Source organism: Sander lucioperca, chromosome 7 (genome assembly GCF_008315115.2).
Source record: "Sander lucioperca isolate FBNREF2018 chromosome 7, SLUC_FBN_1.2, whole genome shotgun sequence".
NCBI lineage: Eukaryota > Metazoa > Chordata > Actinopteri > Perciformes > Percidae > Sander > Sander lucioperca.
The window spans coordinates 10,949,630-10,973,371 of NC_050179.1; the positions used below are offsets into that span (position 1 = coordinate 10,949,630).

The 23,742-nt window shown below is 38.2% G+C and overlaps 1 protein-coding gene across 4 annotated transcripts; it reads right to left on the minus strand.

The window, feature by feature from the left end:
• Positions 1 to 1,148: 1,148 nt before the first annotated feature.
• iqch (IQ motif containing H) lies at positions 1,149 to 23,237 on the minus strand. 4 transcript variants are annotated; one of them, XM_031283272.2, is made up of 21 exons: positions 22,855 to 23,237; positions 22,375 to 22,497; positions 22,176 to 22,270; positions 21,939 to 22,014; positions 21,580 to 21,699; positions 19,347 to 19,449; positions 18,979 to 19,065; positions 18,513 to 18,709; positions 17,817 to 18,362; positions 15,920 to 15,986; positions 14,931 to 15,014; positions 14,654 to 14,838; positions 12,960 to 13,232; positions 12,617 to 12,757; positions 7,866 to 7,986; positions 7,327 to 7,613; positions 4,079 to 4,237; positions 2,699 to 2,821; positions 2,167 to 2,228; positions 1,591 to 1,699; positions 1,149 to 1,381 (listed from the first exon to the last, which is right to left on the minus strand). In XM_031283272.2, the coding sequence occupies exons 1-21, from the start codon at positions 22,939 to 22,941 to the stop codon at positions 1,298 to 1,300; spliced, it is 3,129 nt and encodes a 1,042-aa protein (XP_031139132.1). In that variant the 5' UTR covers positions 22,942 to 23,237; the 3' UTR covers positions 1,149 to 1,297. The 4 variants fall into 4 exon arrangements, with proteins under 4 accessions (XP_031139132.1, XP_035859237.1, XP_031139131.1 ...); XM_036003344.1 differs by having other exon boundaries at positions 12,617 to 12,805; positions 22,176 to 22,242; positions 22,855 to 23,233; XM_031283271.2 differs by having other exon boundaries at positions 12,617 to 12,805; positions 22,855 to 23,233.
• Between the last annotated feature and the right edge of the window lie 505 nt (positions 23,238 to 23,742).

Sequence of the window (23,742 nt, forward strand, 5' to 3'; positions counted from 1 at the left end):
GCTGAACTTGGTTATCAGTGGCCATGACCATTGCTTCAAATAATCCCTTTGCAACTTTGACCATTAATGACCCCGGTGGTAATCAGTGTTTTTGTTAGGCTCCTGACCACATGAACACCACCAGCAGCACAGCCTCCTTTACAAACTAGATCCAAGACACTCTCAAAGACACTGAAGCCCTTGGTGAAATATTTCCAAATAAACGTTCAGTTGTCTGTTGTAGATCAGCACCACGGACAGCAGTCTGCAAACCTACAACACACAACTGAACCACACTTTCTCCATATAAGCCAGAATTAATACTGAATATGGGCCACAAAAAGCCAACATGTTAAGTCAAGTATGCATACACACGTATTATGAATTTCCATATTAAAAGATATACCTGCTGTATACGCATATGTATACATTGTATATAAAGAAACCTGGTTGGTTTGTGTGGGTGATTAGTGATGTTTTAGCTCCTCAAACCAACTGAATTTCGTATCATCAAATCATTTTGTAGTAACAGATTGAATGCAAACATTTATAAAATCAACTCATTTCAACTTTTACAATTCACAACTTTTCTCCTGAAAACAATATATGTACAGATATGAAAAATAACACATCCTTTAGTACATTTTCAACAACAAAATACGGTATTTCTGAAAACTTCACAATACACTCTTTGATAAAGAAATAAATATTGTCAATTTACAGGAGTCTTTGGCAATCAAATTACAGCCAGTACCAATCACTTTTTCAGCAACCGACCAAAGAAATGTGTAGCCACAGGTTCACAGAGGCAATGTATTATGGAACATCTCACTAAACAATATACTCATTCTCATCTATGTTGTATACATCTGGGCACAAAGTCAAGATACTATGCAGTGCATCCACACTACATAGTCACTTGTAGTAATTTAAGCACAATTAATCTGTAGTTTCCAACACAAAATAAAACTGCTTTATATAATTTGAATGCATGAATCCTTAATAAATTCATGAATGAAGCCTATTGATTCCCCAGTGGAACTACCTTGTGCATAGTTTACTGTATGTCGTTAAATGCTGTCATTTTATTATTATTATTATTATTATTATTATTAATTATATTCAAACAGATCACACAACTAATCATTATAAAGGTTCATGACAGCTTCTGACAATATTTCTTAGGAATTTATTTGGCTATTTGTGTTTGATCAACATTGATTCATCTCCAGGGTTTACATAGTCACAGTGTAAATAGACATTTAAGCTGGCAAAGACATGACCTAACTGGCCAAGAGTTTACTGGTGAAGCAGCTGTCTAAGCAGCAAGTTTATCCTCCACCGCTCGCATCTTGTTCTGAACAGTCATCTGCAGTACATCTTCTATTTCCTTGATCAGCTCCTCCAAAAACAAAATATAAAAGAAGTTAAATTACTATCCATAATTATTCCACACAAGTCTTTTATTTGAAAATATATCAATGTTATTATATTTAAAACATAATTTTGGTTAAATTTTCTTCAGCATGGTTCCAGCTGACCAAAGCTTGACACAAGATGCAAGTTTCATAATATAGATGAGGAGAGATCGTTAAGTCATTAACATGGTACCTTAAAATTAGTGTCTCCTTGCATTTTAGAGGGCGATATTTCCTGATGAATGTCTGACAGATTCCGAGCAAAGGTCAGCAGAGCTCCCTGGAGATCTTCTGAGACTGTTCTATTAACGACACCCCAAACAAAGGAGTTTACTAATGTTCCCCATGTTGCCAGCTAAGAAACAATCACCTTGTTCATCTGATGGTGGTGGTTAAATGAAACTTTCAGCAGGCAACATCTTCAATCTTTAGGGGATGAGCTCACCTTGATTTAACTGTTACAGCACTATGTAAGCTAAAGGATTTATGTGAAAAAAATATGTTAAATAACCCTCTGCTTAACTTCTAGAGGTTCTAACAACATTTACAAAGCCAGATGGGGCATCTTTATCCTCTAAATGAATTGTCCTCAATCTGAAGAAGTCTTTCACCCACCTAATCATCTACTGTTTATTTCATGTGCTTCTCTATTTAAACAAAGAGACGTAAAACAAACCTAAATGTGCTCAGAATTCTTTCTCCTGACAATGAACCCCACATTTCATTAATACAGTGTGCATAGGAATTTGATGCAACAAGAAATACTTACATCATTCCAATAGTGCATCGCTCACTGCTGTCGTAAACAGTAAATACGGTGCCTTGCTTTCTCTGAAAATGAAGAGCCACAAACACAGAGTCAAAAGAACAGCTCCATCATCACATGGTGTAGATTAAAAAAAAGCACTTCACCGATGCAGCATTGCACTCCTATAACATTGTCGGACTCTTGATTTAAGATCAAAATCAATGCAGCAGAACAAGAGATATCGTCTTTCTTATTCCATACATTCTTCTTTCTTCAAAACATGGCACCTTCATTACCCACAATGCAACTTGGCCAACAACAGTTTGGTCGGAGATTGCATGCGTGTTATGCTAGTATCTGCTAATGTAGCCTTGACCTGCTAGCCTCAAGCAGAGATAAGGAGCGGGAAAAAAGGTCCGGTAGGCTCACTTCTTTCTAACTCCAGACTTAAATGTGTAAAATCTCTGGATTTAAATCAATCATATACTAAGCTGCAAAACAAACAAGAGTTAAGGATGATATAAAGGCAAACAGGTTCATTTTCAGTTTTTACCTTCATGTTAAATCCTATTCCATGAGCCTTGCACACCATAAAGAACACATTATGGTATAACATGGAGAGGTTAGAGTGAAACATGTGGCTCCCAATAACTGCATAACGATTAACCACGGGAGGCTGTAGAAAAAGCAAGAAAACAAGAAAGAAAAAGTAAGTGTATGACTGTTGGCATTAGTCTTTCTGTTCATCTAAAACATTACTAAATATTTTTGTTTTATAATATTTGGAGTTAAAGTATTATAGGTGGTGATGTGTGAAAATGGTAGAGACGGCTGAACCCCATGCACATGTCCTTAGGGTCACTGTTGAGTATGGGGAGTGTGTGTGATTAGTAAACATGATGAGTGTGGGGCACATGTGGTAAACCATTGGGCCTTTCTTAATTAACTACGGGGAGGAACAATTAATGTTTAGAAGACAAGCCAAATACAAGATGAGCTTAATTGTACGATGCCAATCAAAGAAACCACAGTTTTGGGACTGCAAATGTTTGCATTCAGAGACAAAAAGCACTACAAATGCACAAAAGGACTACTCAAAGCACAATACACATCACCATAATAGAGGGGCTCTGAGCATGCAAGTGTCATAAGTAACACTAGAGAGGTTGATTACTTAAAGTGGCAGGGCTCAAGAGGATAAAAATGTTCCTGGTTCTCAGGCACCTTTGGGAGACAAAAAAGCAGGCCTAAGCCTCTGTGAGCTCAGGAGATAGACTATAACTCGCTGTGATGGGTGTGTGTTTGCGGTTGTCAAATACAGGACTCTCACACAACAATAAAAGTGTCCAACAGGGATTTAATTGTGTTTGTTATATGCAGGACCCTAATGATGGCCACTGCTAAAGCCATTAACCACAGCGGTGGCTCAACTGCTGTACTGAAGCACCAGGCCACCGACTAAATGAATGTTTGATAAAATAATACAAGTCGCAGATTAACAAGCGTAAACTCAGGCATACTGCTAATAAAAGAGCTCTATTGTTTAAGGCCTGGCACCAGGTTGATGAGGTGTTCAAGCATGCAAACACATGCATAATGAAAATGGTATGAATTATTAATGTGTTGATTATTTAGGCTCATCTATCAAAATGATAATGAATTCAGCAAACACCAATTGAGCTCAGTACGTAATTACAGTATTTAGTTGTATTTAACAAAAATGAAGAGCAAAACATTGATCTATTTTTGTGATTATTGTAGTGGTATAATAATATCCTCTAAAATCTCAGCTTGCTTTAGAACTGGTGGTTTCTTTCTTGTTGAGGACACTGTAAAAGTATACAACTTCAAATATAGCATTTTAAATCAACCTAATGTTCAAGAAAATGTAACTTTATCAAAACTGTCCTCATAAACACATATAAAATGGTACTTTGGCTGCAATCTGGTGTTCACAGCATTTCTCTGTGATTGGCGTTGGCACTTCTAAACAGCCTGTGTGGCAATTCAGCGTTCCTCCAGTCATCATCAGAAGCAACTGCGTCATGGCCAGCTGGTCACTGTATGTGAGGTCCAGATCAATAGCCCACACCTGCAAACAAGACATGGTGAACTCGGTGTCACAGCAGAGAAAAACAGACCCTACAAACTTAAATTCCAATTTAATCACAAAAATGGAACATCATTTCACCCACCAATCCTTATAAAGAGAGGGGTCAATACCTTTTAATCCTTACAATGTTATCCATGTTGAGAGGCAGGGGAAAGGGAAAACACGGTTAATGGTGTGTGCTCGACAGATTTGGGTAACATGCACAAAGTAGATACTTCCCTGCGTATTTGTATTCAGTCTGCCTTGGGCTAGTTTGTTTGGCACAGGTCTGATGAGAAGCTAAGTTCAGATATGTATAGTAAATGGCATCATTATAAGTATATTAAGGGGTCAGGTATAGTCGTAGCCTTCTGCTTAAACAGGGCTAATTTTCCCAATAATAACCTAATAGCTATGCCCTCTCTTCAAAAGTGGCAAATAAATCACCACTGAAGGAGTTGGTAATAACTAAGTGGCAGTCGGCTGCCTCCTTTTGCTGTTCCTATTTGTCAAAGTAAACGCTCCTGCCACTGAATGCAAATCGCTGCCTGTCTGAACCCTGCAGTTTCTGTAACCTGAGCACTTTATCTCCACTAACACATGGATATCTGACCATACATAGTAATTCTCTTATGAGCCACATTTCATTCTTTTTATTAAATTCAAATATATTGTGAAACATAGTTATAGTCTAGGGCTCATTTTCATTATCGATTAATCTGATAATTAGTTAATTAATAATTTTTTCCAGTGAAATTTCAGAAAATAGTGAAAAATGCTGAGCACATTCTCCAAGGTGATGCCTTCAAATGTCTTGTTTTGTCCGAACAACAGTCCAAAACCCAAAGATATGGAGCTTACAATGATATAAGACGAAAAAAATCAGCAAATCTTCACATTGGAGAAGCTGGGACCAGATAAAGTTTGGCATTTTTGTTCGAAAAATAATCAAAATGATAAATCTATTCATAAATAAGCAAATAATAATAAATAAATATATATCAAAATTTTAATAATGTATTAATTTTAAAGGGACTGTCATACGAAAACATAATTCATAACACTTTCAATGAACCACTTGAAGAAGCACCCAAAATAATATATCAAATTATTATAGTGACAAAAATGTTTTCCTTTATGTTAGAATTTTAGGCAACATGAACTACAATGTTGTAGTTGGCAATCTGGAACAGTTTTCCAATGAGTAAAAAAGCCTGAGTCAATATTGTAATTTCATCATTTAACTAAGATTTAAAATTGCATATACGCTATATGAGAATGACATATAGAATATACGATATATGCACAAAGTGTATAAACAAGCTGTGTACATTCATGTTCAGCAGTAAACTGCACCCAGCCACCTTTACAGTCAGACAGAGGTACAGTAGCTACCACTGGATAGATGCTAGTCTCTATGCATCAGGTTGCTACCTGGGCCTGAGTGAAGGACATACTCCACCGCGCCATTCACTCGACTCACTAAAAATCATACTCCAATGTCTCATTGTCGTTCTTAACAAAGCCGTGGGAAATGTAAGCCTGGATTGTACCTGTTTTCTATTGCCTTGCATTTTCATTAAAAAACCTGATGCTGCAGCTGGGGCCCCACCATTCCACAATGTGAGGAAAGACTGCAAGGGCAAACATATGTGACCCACTTCTTCCCATCAAATAAAGTAGGCAGCTTTTAGCAACAGGTTTGAATCTAAATTGATGTTTAAATCCAGACAGGTTTGCCCATGTGGCTATCCTCTGTCTGAGCTCTGTGTGTGGGGAGATGGTTAAGAATCTGTCTTTTTGCCTCTATTGAAGCACATGCTGTTTATAGTCTGTTCTTAATTATGCTGTCAGTGAATCCCATTCAATTTCGGGTTAACATTGATACTGAAAATTAATTTTAAGGCTGTCATTATATCAAGTTAAAAAAAAGGGCAGCTTTAGTTCCTGTGATACATTTGAGAAATAGCATATTTTCTGATATGAGTTACACTAAAATTACACTTTAGTGACTAAATGAAATATTCTGTATTTTAAAAAGGAACCAATAATACTATATATATATATATATATATATATATATATATATATATATATTTTTTTTTTTTTAAGTTTTAAGATGTCTGAACACTGCTTTGCTCTCACTATGTGGTAACATCCAATCCATAAGAGACTACCCTCTAGTGGCAAGCATGCCCTTAGCTAGTGTCAACTCTGAATCCATTTTTTTTAATAATGAGAATAAATTATGAATCTAAACACAAATAAAGCTTAAAGAGTGAAGACAGAGAAAAAAACAAATAGAATATATTTACTGAAATACCCTGAATAAGAGGAATATGTATACCTGATGGAAATTTAATAAAACAAAAACAAAAACTGAACACATTCAGATTCCCTTTTCATACTCTTTTGTAAAACTGTAAAGTAGCTCTAGTCCTTTCTCCACTGTTTTGCAGGTTTAGTATTTTATAGACCATATTATAAACAAAGCATTTCATTTTACAGCTCTGGATCAATAAGCAGTCAATGTAGCCACACGTTAGGAGCAAAGGTTAAACCATCATAAACCAGCCCATTTCCAATATCATAAATCAAGAAGGTATCAACAAAACTTAATCCTGACAAATGAGATAAGGCTTCAATGGTGCCTCGCTATAATAATGAGACAAATTTCAGCAGACCGCTGCAGGTAAGCAGCTAGGGGTTAAACATTGACAGGGCATCCCTGTGAAGCTGCCAAACCACTTTAGAATGACCTATTGTCTAAAAGATAGGTGCCTCTGAATTTCTCGGCACTGTGAGGTTAAAGGGCAAGCCTTAAATGGTGGAATCAGTGTATCGACACAATAACACCTGACAGTTTATTAGATGGCCTTGTGACACATTTGGTCCCTGTGCCCACTGTTTGCCTTGCCTGTTTTTCAAATCCCAAGGGAGCAGTAGGGGAGACACCTATCTGCTCATATGGATCGCTGATCCATTTCACCAATATGGTGAAATAGAGAGCTTTGACACCCCACGCTGCAACAGCTCAGACTATATTTATCGTGGTAGCATGAGCTAAGGCCGCCTTGCCTGTGTCTCACCTTTTGTTCCATGGTGTTGCGGTTCAGAAATGTAGCCAGGTCCACGGAGACATAACCTACTATAAGGCGCTTTAGACAGGCCTGGCCCACACGCATGCAGATGGATTGCAGGATCTCTGGGCGTACAGAGGTCTGAGGAACAGTGGAGCCTATAGCTTCCAGTTGACAGGAGCCGTGAAGCTGGTCTCCACAGGACAGCATGGTCACCTCACCCCCGGGCTCCAGCAGCAGATCTACTGTCAGACAGGTAACACTGTCTGAAGGGGGGTAGGCCTCCACCACACCTCCTGGACACACAGTGAGAGCAGAGGAATGGCTACAGTACAGACAACAAAAAAGTTACCAATGATACAGCATCTGAAGCTCTCCTGGCAGCTGTTTAACAACCAACAAGAGTAACATGAATTTTATTAAACTTGTCAGGTCACAAAGGCAACATCTGGGAACTAGGAAGTACATAGGAAAAGACTGTTAGCATATTCCAAATGGTTGTATTTGCAGGTGAATAAGCATTCAGTGCCTGACAATAGGTATCAGACCTTGCCTGAGGAAGGTCTTCAGGAAGCAGGCCCAGCTGGGATAGCAGGAGGTTTTAGCTGGCTGACCATAACGGGCAAGCCACTCTGGGATTTCATCTAGATATCTAAGCAGCACAGACTCCTGCAGAAAGAAAGTTAAGGTGCATAGATTAGGGATCTACTGCAAATTAGTTGGTGACAGATCTGAGGAAATTATGTAGGTGTGTTAATTCAAACACAATTCAATAACAAGTCCTGGCTACTTTATTTTGTCCCATTATCAAAGTTTTCTAGGGGTCAACTACATTATTGGAAATGCCCTTGTGTAATCCGGATGACTCCAGTGACTGCTTGTTATCCTCCAGACCTTTGGTGGCTGCTTCAATTTATGTGTGAGTGTCTGATGGATACTGCAGGAGGGCCTATCTGTGAGTGACAGCCTATTATCAGAAGGCCTCAGGAGTCTAATGGCTTTAACTCACAGCCACAGAGACAGCACCTGCCCTCAATAACAACTCTCTGCACTGAGCAGCTGATGAATGCCTAAGCTAACCCCATCTATCTGGGGATCAATCAGGGCTTGACTGGGATCGATATCACTCTTGTTTCTGTAACTAGGAAATGCCATAATGGTTTCACCACTTAATTATGCTGTTCATTTCTAACTTTAGCTTTAGGTGTCTCTTAAACAGCTTGGCAACTCAAGAACAATGTTTCCTCTGACAATGCTGTAATATAGTCAAAGTAACAATTAAGACTCTACTAAACCTTTAGCTGTCATTTTATACCATATATATTGTGTATATTGTATAAAACTACAATTGAATGCGTATGTGGACTGTATGAAGTGTTCAAGTGCTGAGTCTTCTTTCAAATACAGGGTTCTGTATGTAATAATGTCTGTGTATGACCATTAGACAGGATTTTAATTTGGTCATATGCAATAGAATATGTGAAACCTCTGAAAGATGACTAAAGATGACTAAATTCTGAATGGAAATAATGTCTTTGTTCTTTCATCGTTCTATCTAGAGCGTTACTTTGTTTTGAGTATATGCTGTCTGGCTTCACTGGAGACAGGACTGGAGATTATGCTGTTGATATTCCAGTCATGTAACAGCCATCATCATATTCAAGTACTGTAAGAGGCGAGGTCAAATGCTACACAGTGATTCCCCCTATACAAACCATAAAGCACACAATGGTGCGGCAAAAAGTGTAAGGGAACGGTTGTCATTATAAACGGAAGAGCAGGCTCACCCCAGGACTTTGCCTATGCAGTTCACAGAAACAGCAGGACAGGAAGAAAAGAAAGAGAGGTATTTTGCAATAAATTATTTGGACTTAAACTGCGTACAGTACCCTGTGATAGGATTCAGGCTTTGCTTGGTGTCCACATAAAGCCAAGCAATCTGGTCATAAATAAAATAGATGTCGCCCTGCCTCTTTGATTGCTATTTCATCGCCATTACATGGTGAAACAACTGAGAAGCTACAGTTAGTCTTGAGAATACTGTAGAAGGATATGATTTGACTAGTCATACATTTTGAATGAATATTCATTTTCTGTAGCACTGTCCCACCAAAGTTTCAACATCAATCTACTACAGCCCATGACTAATTTCATGTGTAATACTAAATTAAACATTTAGTTACTCTCTTGTTATCACATTCTCCTCATCCCTGGTTGAATTTTGAAGATTTTAAAGATAATTTAAAGATTGTACAAAAGGCACTTATGACCTACAGGGAAATGAAAGAAAAGACAAAGCAAACGTGGACCACAAAAAATATTTTAAGATCGTATTAAGGTTAATTCAGGTTAATTATGTTAAGGCAGAGCATTATATATTTAAACTCCTCCATGCAAGCAGAGACTGCACAATATTTAGACAGAAAACATCTGTACAAAATGTCCCTGCACCTCTTCAGTGGTAGTGATTATCAAATGACCCATTTCGTTGACAAACTTAACCTAAATAAGGTGTTGCTCAAGATCTGTTTGTACACAGTGTGACAAAAAGAAATACTCCATCTGTTGACGCTATTAGGTGTAATTTTTACCCTCTTGTGCCTAATGATCCATATGCAAGCTGTGTGAGCGCTTAAGTGTGTGTGTGTGTGTGTATGTGTGTGTGTGTGTGTGTGTGTGTGTGTGTGTGTGTGTGTGTGTGTGTGGCCCCCTTCAGGCATTGCATGGGTGCAGATCTACATGTCTTTAACCTCTCTTTCTCTCTCTGTGTAAATGCTAAAAGAGGCCTGGGGGCTTTCTGTAGGCTGAAACACTGTGCTGGAGGCTGTGGACCTCACTATATTCAGAGAAACACAATCTCTTAGACTTCTGTAGAAGCTCCTATAGTGTGGCTGTGAACCCTCCTCCTTCTTGTTGTACCCTTTTAGGCTTTCTTTTACATAGCCAGAAGGAATCTGATTGTTGGTTTTATTCTGAAAGACCACATGGTATTCTTGTGAGTCAGGCTTCTTCATGCTGAGCCCTTCAGAACAAGCAATAATTACAAAAATATGCACACAGCCTGTGTAGACTGAGGCCAAGTAAACTCTCTAATCCTCTCTCTACTTTTACAGTGATTATAAAGAGTATGAGACATTCCACTGAATTGAATAACATATTTGTACAATATAAACTTCAAACAACGTATTTGTTATTTTTTGCAATGATCTTGATGTTATTCTTGGTAATTATGAATTAATATTAAAAACGCTTCATTTGATAATTTGTGTTTCATTAATAATTAATTAAATTGCTACTATTTTTATAAACATAACTTCAATCATCTCTTGCTTAAATGCTCACATCCTATTCACAAGTTGTCATTGCCATTGTAATTAGGTCTACTTCTTTTTGCTACGTTAATGAGTGTTATATCTCAAAGTATACTGGCAAGTTTAAACATCCACCTACAGTTTCTGCTGTGAGGAGAGGATAGCGAGGATATGCACTGATTGTTCTGTAATCTTACAGCATATACTGTAGAGCCAAATTGTAGAGTACAACAACAGACGGACGATGTGATACATTTAAGGGGCTAATACATTTTAGGGGAAAACAATGTCATAAGAAAAAAACATGCAATGAGGAGCACAGGATGTGGGCTTTGCTTTGATTAAAAGAGCAAGGTGTAGAATAAAGGCCAGTTAAAGTGTTGTGTCCATATGGCCCAGAAGCCCCGAGGCTGTCGGCCTACACTGGGGGCCTCGGCACTCTTCCCTCTCCATGGGACCCCAGCTGGTGAAACAAACCCCATTTACTTTCCTGTGCTGCCTCAGCCACCATTATGGACCTTGGCTGTGGCTCAGCCACTCTGCCATAATTAACAGCACCAATGCAACAACAATTACAGCCCCGCACTGCATATACACTATGAATCAAAGAAAGAGCTAATAGGAACAAAACAGAGTGAGCCATAAGAAGCTTGAGATGATTGCTGTTCTTTCGAATGGAATAAAAAGTAAAATCGTTGTGCTCCAAGCCCACAATCATTAGTCTGTAATTAGTTTACACAAAGCTCTCAGTTAAATGGCAAAATACGGTAATTAACACATGACAGAAAATCAAAGGCTACTTTGTAAGCATATGAGAAATAAGAGCCAGGGGCTCAGAAGCTGTGTACAGATTGTGTCTGTATGAAATGAATGGTTTACCAATGATTAAGTGCATTTTATTTGTTTTGAATAGGTCTGAGATTAAATCTAAATTTAAGGGTAAAGCAAATGTTGATTTTTTATTGAATATTCACAATGTCACACTTTTAACACTCCACACTGTATTTGTACTAAATGTTCTCTTTACAAATGGCTCACACCCATCCAATACGTGTTATGGACAGACACAGAAAGCTCAATGTTGTAATGCTAGAGCAGAAAATCAAAGCATCAGCTGCAATTTAGGATTTAAGTGTTTAGTGTCATTTGTACTTTGATATACTTTCAACTAGTTTTTGTAATACAAATTAAATCCGATGTGAATCTGTGTGACGTTAATCCGCACAATAGTTTTATAAAAATATATACACATACAGAGAAAAAAATGCTCTGTTGACTAGAATGTCTGTACTGTGATTTAATTATCCCTGCCAGGTGAGTTAGGGCATTACTACCATTGGACAGGCTTTTGTTCTCTCCAACACACCGACACTAGTTGATGTATGTGCCTCAGAGAATGGATAATGGCTGTGTGTATAAACAGATATTTTATCTATTGATTTAATGTTCTGTCTCTGGAGACGATGCTGAAAATACTGTACTACGGGGACCAGCACTGTGACTCACTCTACTCTGGGCTAAATGATGGCAACTCTCTGACCCCACTGTGACCTATGCTTTTGTTCATTCAATGACAGATGTGAATCTAACCCTTTTTTTAAGCTGTCTCATCTCAAGAACGAGCATAATCTCCTTTTTAATATCTAGATATTACTGTAATGTTATCTGTTAAGTATCTAGTTGTTACCATGTTAACTTTAAATGGCCGATCCCTCATTGGTATGAGTGTAATAATAATAGCAATAAACTTTATTTGTATTGGACTTTTCTAAAACCAGTGCTTTGGAGTGAGCCATAAAAATAAGCCATAATAGTAAAAAAACATCAATTTAGGGAGAAGTAATAAGGTAAATAAATAAATAAAAACCCAAACCAAAATTCAAGCAAATTCAATAAAACATTGCATAAAAGTAAGTGTATAAAATTTCCCTTAAGAAGTGGTCCTATAGTTTATGACAGGGAGGGAATGTTGAATCCTCACATCTTACCTGAATCCATTCTGTGTTCCATAGCTCAGGACCATAACGATGGTATTCCTGCAGGGCCCAGTTATAGCAGCTAAGATAGCATATATCACAGTATGCTGTGCCACGGCCATCATGCTCAGAGTCCATCTTGAAGAGCCAGCGCTGCACATCAATGTTTTGAGTCATGATCCGAGCCAGTGTTTCATGAAGCTAAACCATGAGAGAGACATGTGAAAAACAAACTTATAATATAATTAATTATAAATAAAAGTTAAAAAAAAGTGTTCTGTGTTATCAGGCAGTGGTCAAAATACCTCATGCTGTAATAGAGTCTGTGCATACAATTGTGGTTTTGATCTCTGACCTGGTTTAGCGAGTAGATGTCTCCTTGACCAGGGGGTACATCAACCTCTGCCCCAGCGAAGATCCTCCTCCCTCCAGACTTGGTGCTGTAGAGCTGTGCAATAGCTGGTTCTGGAGCCAGGATTGGCACTCCTAGCTCATCAGCCACTGCCAGGTCATCCTCATGGGCTACTCCACCCACAATATAGGCCTGCTTCCCCTGGATCAGGTTCCTGATGCGCTTCAGGGTGCGTGGACTGTACTTTAGCAGTGTAGACAGGCACATGTTATGGGTCTGGAAGAGAAGATGGGGAAAAAGATTTCTGCTGCAGCTAAGATGTCTAAATGTGTCTTCCAAGGGTTGTTTCTTGACCTGATTTATCACTGTGTACACACAACAGATCTATTATTGTAATAGCCAGCAGGGTTGTAACCTCTCCTGTATTCTAGCAGGTTGAATTGATAAAAGCTGCCTGTGGGAGGCTTACGCTATCCTTCACATCTTTAATGTGTGCTAGCAATGAGCTCCTTGGGAATATAACTAATTACTTCACATCTGTATTTATTTGATCCACATGGAATTATCCCTTCTGTCACTGGCAGAATGTGCTGCCAGCCATGGGTACCAGTGATTCATCTCAGCAACACGTCTGGCACAGTTTAACAACAAAACAGCAGGAAAATCAATAGAAAGAAATGAAGAAGACCATGTCATGTTGCACATTCAATCTAGTGCAAAGGGATATAAAAAAAATGGATAGAATGGCTGGATGCAAAAAGACAATATAACAACACCTTCATTTTATTGTATGGAGGTAATCAAAACAATTCAGATTTAAAAACAGTTAATAAAACCAACTAATATAAAATTTGATTATTTCTTGAACACCAGCTAGAGACCACTAATGTAAGAGCCATTTTGTATTGTTTACAATTTTTTGGTATTTTATTCTTATTTCAAAAGTAAATTGTTGTCAGAGACATTAGAATTCAGGTAATTGGTCATGTTGCACAATGTGCTCTGATGTGTGTTTTGCCCTATTCCGACTCACGCTACACTAGCCTAATCTGCTAGTGGAAAAGTTTGAGTTGGTTTCTTTAAGTGAAGTTAGTGTAAGTTAGACTTCAACGGAGCAGGATGGGAGCAACCATTTTTCTGACCGCTGTCTGTAGACTGTATTTTTGGTTCTGGCAAAGTCAATTTCCTCATCTTTATTTTTGATCCAATCCATGGAATAAACCGTTTTTCACTTTCTACGAGCCTGGACCTCTTTGGATAGCCTTGCATGTTGAAGTTGGACATGGTGGTCTACATGAGTCAGAACCCTTTACATCCTGTAAGAAGTGGCGAGGAAGGTTTTTAGCAAGTTGTCACTACAATTAATGTACATGTATTTTAATTAAGTATAACTTCACATAGCTGTAGTGTGTTTACTTCGAAATAACACAGATGTTTAATTTCAAAAGTAGTAAAATTAATGAAAAATATTAAACACACAGAGGGTAACTCTCAAACGACAACTGTGTAATAATCTCCTCTAGTACCCTCTAGAGGAGAATTCATAAACTACAGATGCTTGTAGCATCTCTACAGTACAATACAATCGATGCCTCTACAGTAAATTCTAAGATCCTGCTGAGATGTGGAAGGCATTGTCAGGGTTTTATCTTTAAAGATTACATCTGTGCACAAGATGTTAATGTGATTGACCTTACCGGAAAATAATCTACAGCCTCAGGTGTGAGGATGATGAAGCGTCTGACAGAGGAGGATGAGGCCTGAGGGGTCCCGGTATCATCCTCGTCTGTGGCTCCATCACACTTCAAGAGGCTGGTGTAATAGTGCAAAATGTCTTCCCCCAGATGCCGCGGACATACGTAGATCACCTCCACATTTTCATCTTAAAATATACAAAGAGTAAATTACATGTTTACAGAAAAGCAGAGAAAGTTAATATATGTATATGGGGGTGCGGCTGTGAAAAGCTCCTACCTCTAATATCACACACTCTGCTTATTTGGATGTTCTGTAAGATGTCAAATCCCCTCAGGTTCATTCGCTGGCTCTGAGAGTATCCTGTCAGAACAAGTTTCACAAAAGTCTGCACAATACTTTGAAAGAGATAGAGATTCATATCATCTCTAACTGGCTTTATTAAAATCTGTTGCTCTATACAACTACAACCCTTAGATGTGCGCTACTAGACTTGGGGGATGTCTAGTCACACAGTAGTGCAATCTGATAATTAATTTAGATTAATAACTAGCAGGTGCAGCGTCTGTCATGTGCTGGGCGTCCTGTTGCACCATGTACAGCCAGTACTGAACTACATCGAGTGGTACCTCCAGGATTTTACTCTATGTCTATCTGGATTTCTGCCTGAGAGGGAATCCTCAACTGAATCAAGGTAATTAAATGATTGGATCCATGCTAATTAACAACAATGGGGTTCAACTTTCTAATTATCCTTGTTCACACAGCACTCTCTGTAGCCACCCCAAGTGCAAATAAAGCATTCCATCTGCTAGTGATTAGGCTTAATAATTTTAGACAATCGCTCAGTGATTTACAATGCACATGCCTGATTACAGTCTAAATGTGAGTGCCATGGTGAAATTAGAACAAGAACAGATCATAGCTTGCGCTCTATGTCTAGTGCAAAAACACAGCAGCTTCTTCCTCTTTTTTGGTGTGTTCTTTTTTGCACAGCAATAAAATAAGACCTTTGTGCCTCTTGCAAATATTCAACATAATGGCTTTTCATTAGCTTAATCTGCAAATTAAATGGCGATTGAGACTAAATTGTTCAGTTCCCTGGCATGGGGACTGTCATCATCCTGTGAGTGCTTTCCTGCAGAGAGTCATTTGAACGAGACAGAGTGCCTCCACCAGGGCCACAGACTGGGGCAGCGGAGTGGTGAGACAGGGGATGACTGCTGCTGGATCAGATGTGTGTGTGTGCAGCAGGCAGAGAAAGCTACCTAATGAAGGGATGTGGATAATGGTCCTCTTGGAGGACTGGGTGTGTTTCCAGTTGGCTGCCAGATGCTGGGGATGGAGAAAAGGAGTGATCAGAGAGGGGACTGCTTGAACGCGTACGTACACACACACACACACACACACACCCACACACACACACACACACACACACACACACACACACACACACACACACACACACACACACACACACACAAATCATCACTGCATAGCTAAAACACATCAAGCCAATCTCTCTCTGGGCTAACAGAAGCAAACCAAGCATAAAATACCACCTTAATTAAATTAAGCGTTTACTTCAGAAACATCTTCTCACAATTAATTCAATCAGCAAGGTACATGATGCTACTGCCAGGGGAAGATTAGCAGGCTTAATTAACAGGGTATGAATGTTTAAAGAGTGAGAACATACATTTAGTGCATGTATACACACACAGCGATGTTAAAACTAAATGAACTTGTAGGCACTAATTAATATTGTGCCAGTGCTCTAAAAGATGTTCAACCCAGATGACAGCACAGACATGACATCTACGCTGAATGGGGAAGAATGTACAGAACATGCATCTAGGAAAATTGTGCTTTCATACCGCTCTCTTGGAGAGAAGCAGATTTTTATTTATTGAGTTTAAGATTGCAAGGTTCCGCTATGGCAGAAAGAAGTTAAAAATATTTGTAGTAATGTAGTAAATTTGTCTTCACATCTCCCAGGGAATCTAAAATGTCTAAAATAAGATTAAATTGCATTCATAAATGAAATCAGTTTTGGTATGTTTTATGTTTCAAACATTTTTTTTTTAACCAATAGCTCCACGTGTCCCACTCAACTATAAACCTTACATTTTGCCACTGCATTCACAATAATTTCAGTTGCAAAACAATAATTTTCCTTTTACAATCTGTTTTCATTTTAAAACCTAATATCACCACAACACATTTTTTAATTTAAATATTTAAACCATTTATAATATTTAGCACGCCATTATATATTTAGCTACTGTTACATTTACCGTAATTGGCCACTGGAATGGATTGGGTACCTTTTTTTGCCCTTGATCTCCAGCCCTCACTGTTTTTCCATTTGTCTTCTTGTGCTATTAATGTGGCTGCAGTTTTACTAATAAGTTAAGAATAGTTTTACTATTCATCTGTCTCACTCTTTCTGCTGTTCTCTACTGTTCATCTGTCTTACTTTTTCTTTGTGCTGTTCCCCTCTGTTTATCTAAGTCCTCTGATGTTTTATGTTTATTTTGCTTCTTCCTGTTGTTCTACTCTGTTCATCTGTCTCACTGCTCCCCTCTGCTGTTCTGTGTTTTCTGTTACTCTTAAACTAGAAGTACTAAAGCAGCAGTTTTTTGGTAAAGTTACATACCATGATTTATTGTCCCTGCATTTTTATTGACATGGCATTGCCCATTTCTGTCCTTACTTGTACTCTTGACACCTCTAAATGGATGTTGCTCAAACACAGGTTTTGATTGGCCCTCTGTAAAACACTGACATTTTTGACTAATGGGATCTAGAACTTTATAGTAACAAGCTGAAATGTAGAAACATACTTTTTCTTTTAGCCTAAACAATATTTTTCAACAATGAAGTTTTTTTTTTTTCAACGGTGTCAAACGGTTTTATTTAAATTTTAAAACACACAAGCACAAAGTAACATTCAAATACTATGCAGATAATTTAGTTTTGATAACAAACGATAATATCTGAGACGGAACCATACATATACACATTTAAGATTTGTCTTATTTGATTTAATTTAGAAGTCATAATATTGGGGAGAAACAAATGCAAGCTTTAAAAAGGTGAGAGAGCAACATTAAATCAGAGAGAGAGAAAAAGAAAGCACACATTGAATATAAGAAACATCACCTGGGCTCTGCTGCGGTAATTCTCCAGTTGTCTGAAACGCCGGGCCTGCAGGGCCTTCCTGACACGAAGCATCTGAGTGTGCATCAACCATGAGATAGCGATGGTGCCTGCCGCCCACTTGCGGCGGCAGTGGCGCAGGTAGGCAGTCTGGGCTAAGTAGCGCCTCCAGCAGGACTGGATGTGGATGGCAGCTGCGTCAATGCCCCCCTCTCCCTTGTAGCGCTGACCTGGGCGTAAGACCAGACCCAATACCTCCTCCCAGTTTTCAAGCACTGAGAAGAGGCCGATCACTGGAGGAGCCTTTCTCCAACCATTATCCCAACCATGGCCAAACTCCACTAGCCGTTCCCCGCTCACTTTGGCTAGAGGAACAGCAAAGTCCCTGAGCAGCTTTTCCAGGGCCTCCAGAGCATCTACCACACTGCTCCAGCACAAGCTAAAGCTCTGCTTGAAATGACAGAAATCTGTCGCCATTGAGTTGATCCGTCCCTTTATGATGGTAAAGGGGTATTTGCTGATGTTTACTGGAACTTGCACAGGTAGATTCTACAGAAAATAGGGAAACAAAAGAGGCAAACAACCTAGACTTTAATAATACAGCTAGCTTAGCAATAAGGAATTTACATATTGTCTTTGATCACCTTCTCTTTCTTGACTTAATTTAACATCTATTTAAAACTATTACAGTATCCTTACCTCAGGGCTTTTAGGGATAAGATCGTTGATGCCTTGCATCATAAACCTGTGGTCCACGCTCTTGGAGGTTGTAGAGGGAGGCGGTGTCTTGGTGGTCCAGAGGGGTGTGCATTCTCTGCCTATTCTTTCGCAGGTGGATCCAGGTTCTGTTTCCCATTTCAGCTGCTTGTGACACCGGGACTTCGAGCCTATCAGACCTAAAGCCCCAAACATACAGGCTCAAATGTACTCTATCAGTGATCAATCAGTGGCAAACAGTGTTTAATGTCAAATCAAGTGGCAGCTGTACCTACTACAATGGAGTCACTAAATGGTTTAAACTAAAAGACAAACAAAACAATGACAGAATTGGCAAGAGAGCAAAACCGAAGACAAAATGCATAATTCCATAGAAGCCCTCCCACAATATTGGATTGCCACAGTGGCAGGACTTTTCTTAGTGTAAATATTTCCAAGGGCAGCAGACCTGTCTTAGAAGAATATGAATCCTCTCTGGGGTGAAGAGATGCAGCCTTGTGCTGGATCGACATATGAAGCAAACTTGTATCTGGCACTGATGAAAACAGAAAATTAAAAAAACAACTTTCAAAACATTGCACTTAATAAAAAAAAAAAGAAGACAATAATATGGAAAACAGAGTGCTAAGTTAATATAAAAAAAATCTAATTAATTGAATATAAAAATGTAAATTATAGTTAGCAGTTAGTCATTAAATATAAGGTAGTGGCCTGATCAAACTGCCACAAATATCAAACAAACACCAACTGACATGCACAATCAATAAACCTTTGTCTAGAGTATAACAGAGGTCAGGTGTTGAAAAATCTGTTTACTTGTCCGCATGTCTTCTTCAGGCATTGCCAGGCTATGACGGCCCTTTGGTTCAATGGTCGGAAGACTCACCACAGGGCCAGGGATTATTCTGTGATGTTTTGCCTGAACAGAATTTTTATATAAGATCAGAGGTTGTACATCTGAAATAAATAAAATCAAAGCAATGCTACCAGATAAAAACTCTAAAGAGTCCTTCCCCACAGTTAAAGCAGCCCGGCCCTAGCTTTATAAACCTAAATGCAACAAATACAAGTTAGAGCTTGAGCATGTTTAAAATGAATGTTTGTTTTTTTTTCTTTTCTAGAGATATTGTTGTATAGTTATAGATAGATATAGTTGTAAGTATAGGAGGTAACCAACCATTAATGAGACTCATGCCAGCCTTGTGATGTAAGAAAAAAAGAACTTTCTAGCAGAGTGAGTATCAAGGAGAGCCCAGGATAGCCTACATAATTACAAACAATAGATTTTCTGTATTTATTAAACATTTAGGACAAAAGGCACGTTGGCACGTTCAAAGTTGTAAACTGTCGTGTAACCCATCTAACTCTACATCAATTAATTACAAAGTAGCCAAGATTAAAGGTGTATCTTAAAACACTATAACTCACAGCAATTCTGTTCTGCTAAACTTAAACATTTTTAATACACACTTCTGTATCATAATTAAATTAAAAGTACATTTAATGGTTTAATATGCTGATTCAAATGTGTCATTACTTATAAAACACAAAGTTTGTGCTGTTGATCCTCCAGACTTGTCACCTAATGTCCTCTCCTTCGTTCTCCTCAGACCACTGAGCTCTCTGACAGACCACAGGTAGTAGCCAGGTGCTGGGATAATCTCCCCTCAAAGGCACACATCTGTTTCAGATGGGGTTGGGAAAAGGTGGCACCTTTTTGTAAAATTGCTAAAATGCAAAAGCTAATTTCCTGGCTTGGGTATGGAGTGGAGAAGAGCTGGCCTGAGTTGCATGAGGAGACAGCAGGCAGAGAGCCAGTGGTTAGCAGTTGGGGAAGCTACGGCTGTCTTATTGGCATGCTGGACCAGGTACTCACTTCTGTCCTGAGACAGCTGTAAACCAGTAGCCCATAGCACAGCAATCAGGCGCCTGTTTCTTTAGAAGACTGCTGATGTGCTACAATCTGCTGCTTTCTGCTTTCTGCAGCCAGCACTTCCATCTCTCCTATATCAGAGTGACAGTCTTGGCCACTATTCCTCATGTCAGGTATAGATTACCAAAAACATATTGGAAAAGAAATTGTGTAAAATATATCTAAAACTAATTCCGACCTTTGCAAAGACTAATTTGTTTGCTGTGACAAGTGCTGGCTGTCATCACTGCGCCAAGTGACCTTTATGTCCCTGTCTCTCTGAGCATGACACTTAAAGCATCTATTAATGCAGACCTGTACCATCACTCTTTACTCCAGCATAAAGTGTCTCTTCTGAGGATTAAAGGAGTAAGCATCAGGGAAAGGAACACTAATATCCAATTCTTCTTAGTTGTAGCTGAAACTCTTGTAATGCTTTCTAATCAAATCTTTCCCGAGGCATTTGCTGTATGTTGCAATTAATATCAACATACAGTACCAGTCAAGACTCAAGACACAGGAATCAATTTCTCACTGTGCAAAGCAAATAACTGTAGGACATAGGATCATTCTGATAATAGTGTATTGTTATAGTTGATTATAGTCTTTTCCAGCAGTAAGACTGAAGTGTGATGAGACAATCTGCTCCATAACTAAGAAAGCCAAAATAACAGATGTAGCCTGATTTCTGCAACTAATAAAAAGTAAAAAAAATCTCCTTGGTGTTCAGTTTTACAAAGCCACAGTTGAATTAACTGTCACACACTCATCTGACAACAAACTGCAAAACAAAATTATGGGACAAAAAAAAAAATCCCTAATATCACCTTGATTACACAAAGAGCCTGAAAGGCTCCAGGGCAGACCTGAGTTAAGTAGCATTTTTAAGTTCATAGTGGTTACTTTAAACCCACCTGGAGCACACAGTGCATCATAATGAGATACTGACATGGAAGTCACACAAGCATACTTTTAACATTATTTCTAGCATCAATAAATTTGAAAAAGTAATAAATTGAAAGTACCTAATCAAACCTCTGTAAAGTGGCGTTTATATGCATGGCATAACATTTTTTTGAATACTCTCAATCTACAGCTGAAGTAATATTAATCTACATTTAAAGTCATATTACTTACTGCATTTGTGCTCCTCTTGTGGAAATCAGGGAGAGATATCCCAAATTTCGGCTGCATAATGGCTCTGTTGTTTGGGTGAGCAGGATTACTTAGCAAATGCGTGGTTAACGCAGACTTGTGCTGAAGGAGTTAGATAGAGGAAATGTTTTAAAACTTTAATTAGCAATACCAAAGATTTAAATGTATGTATTTCTGCTAAGCAAAAAGGAATTAATGTGTTTTCTTTTTGTCTCATGTCTACTTTTGTTTATCTTGTCTGTCTTAATGTTTAATAGTAGGAATAGTTGAATTTCTAACTTACCTATAGCTTGTACTCTATATTACTAAATTTTCATTTCTGAACATGAATAAAAATCTACCTTTTTCCCAGGTGAAGTCCCTTGAAGGTCTTCCCTTGGTGGACGCACATCTGGGATACTCTCCAGAGCAGGTTTCCTGTGTAATGTCTCTATTTCAGACTCACAATACCAATCACCAGCATTTATGCAATTCTAAACATATTTCTTAAGAGTTCGAACAAATGAGATGGTGAAGAAAAGTTTCCCCACTGTAGGCAATTATTTAGTAATAACTTATGTAAGCTTCTCCTTACTCACCACTTGGGAATCTGCTTCTTTTGTTGTAAGTCTTCAATTCTTGGAAGAACCAGCAGCTGCTTAGTCACTGTTTTTAGATAATCCTCTGCATGCTTCTATTTATAATAAAATAATATAGAAGTTGCAATTCAGCTACCTTTGTCTGATGTATATTCAATAGTATTGTTATCAGTGCTTATTCTGCATGTAGCATCCTCACCCTGATGCTACTCTCTGTCTTGCCAATGGCAGCGTCCAAGGCTTGAATGTCCAGTGTTTTCCCCCTCTCATTGATAGTGATGTTCTCAAGACTACATTTGAGTTGTCTCAAATCCTCTTGAACCTTTAATATACAGTTCTGTGATGTACATACTGTGCATAACTGGCCTAAAAACAGTTAACAACAACCAACAACCGAATTTAACGTGTAACGTTAGCTAGCTTGTTCTTGCAAAGAAATTGTTTACTAGTTTATGAAAACATTTAGTTATTGTCTGCACTGTGGTCATAATTTAGCTAATTTGTTAATTTGAGATTAACGCAAAAACTAAAATCAAATGGATTAACTAACGTTAACCTAAGTATTGTTCAATAAATTGACTGACGTTAACGTTAACATTGGTTAGTTAGCTAAGGTTATTAGTTAGTTAGTTAGCTAGCTAGCTAGCTAGTTAACATTAAGGTAGACAACATAACTTACCTGAAATAAAACTGCTCCCAGTTTATCTTCGTGTTTAAGTGTGTCAGACATTTGTTGTATTGTGTCACGATATCTTAATGAAGACATGTAGCTAACATTAACGTTTACTACTTTAACCAAACCAATTAGCTAGCTAGATAGCTAGCTAGCTACTCAACAATCAAAAGTCTTCAAACAGTACTCGTAACCAAGACAACGAGAAGCCAACATATTAGGCTTATTTTTTCCCCGGGTACGGACTGTCTGACAGACAAACCACCGGCCAACTTTTTCGTTACATCAACCTTACAGTCTATGGTTACATCCCAACAGGGATATGAAAACAAATCTGAACATGTCCTACTTGAATCTTACTCTAACCATTAATGTAAACATATATTCATAATTTATTGGTGGAGCTTTTTGGGGAGATGCTTTGCCTGAAAAGGCAAACTCAGGGCTCTAAAAGTATTCCACTCTAAAACAAGGGAAGTGCATTTAATGCTTAATGTAAATGTTGCCAAAAATGACATTTTTAGTTTTTATACGATTTATACGCCTAGATTTTATCCATCTACGTATTAAGATTGTGTCCACACTGTAACTGTTATACCAGAATATTTTGTAAGAAGAAGAACTGGGCAAACAATTTAATTTCAGGATAAAGACATTCTTGTATGTTTTGAAGGTAACGTTAATGAGATGGAAAAATATGTTACTTTTTGTAGCCTACAGTTCATTTTATTATTGCGAACATTTCACATTCACACAAATAAATCAAGAAATGCTTTAATATTGAAACACTATAATTTACTTTAAATATAGGAATGCAATAAGGCTAATTTTGTCTTTGATAACTCATGGACCTATGATACATGGATATGCATCGCTGGTATCGACAGTTTTGTG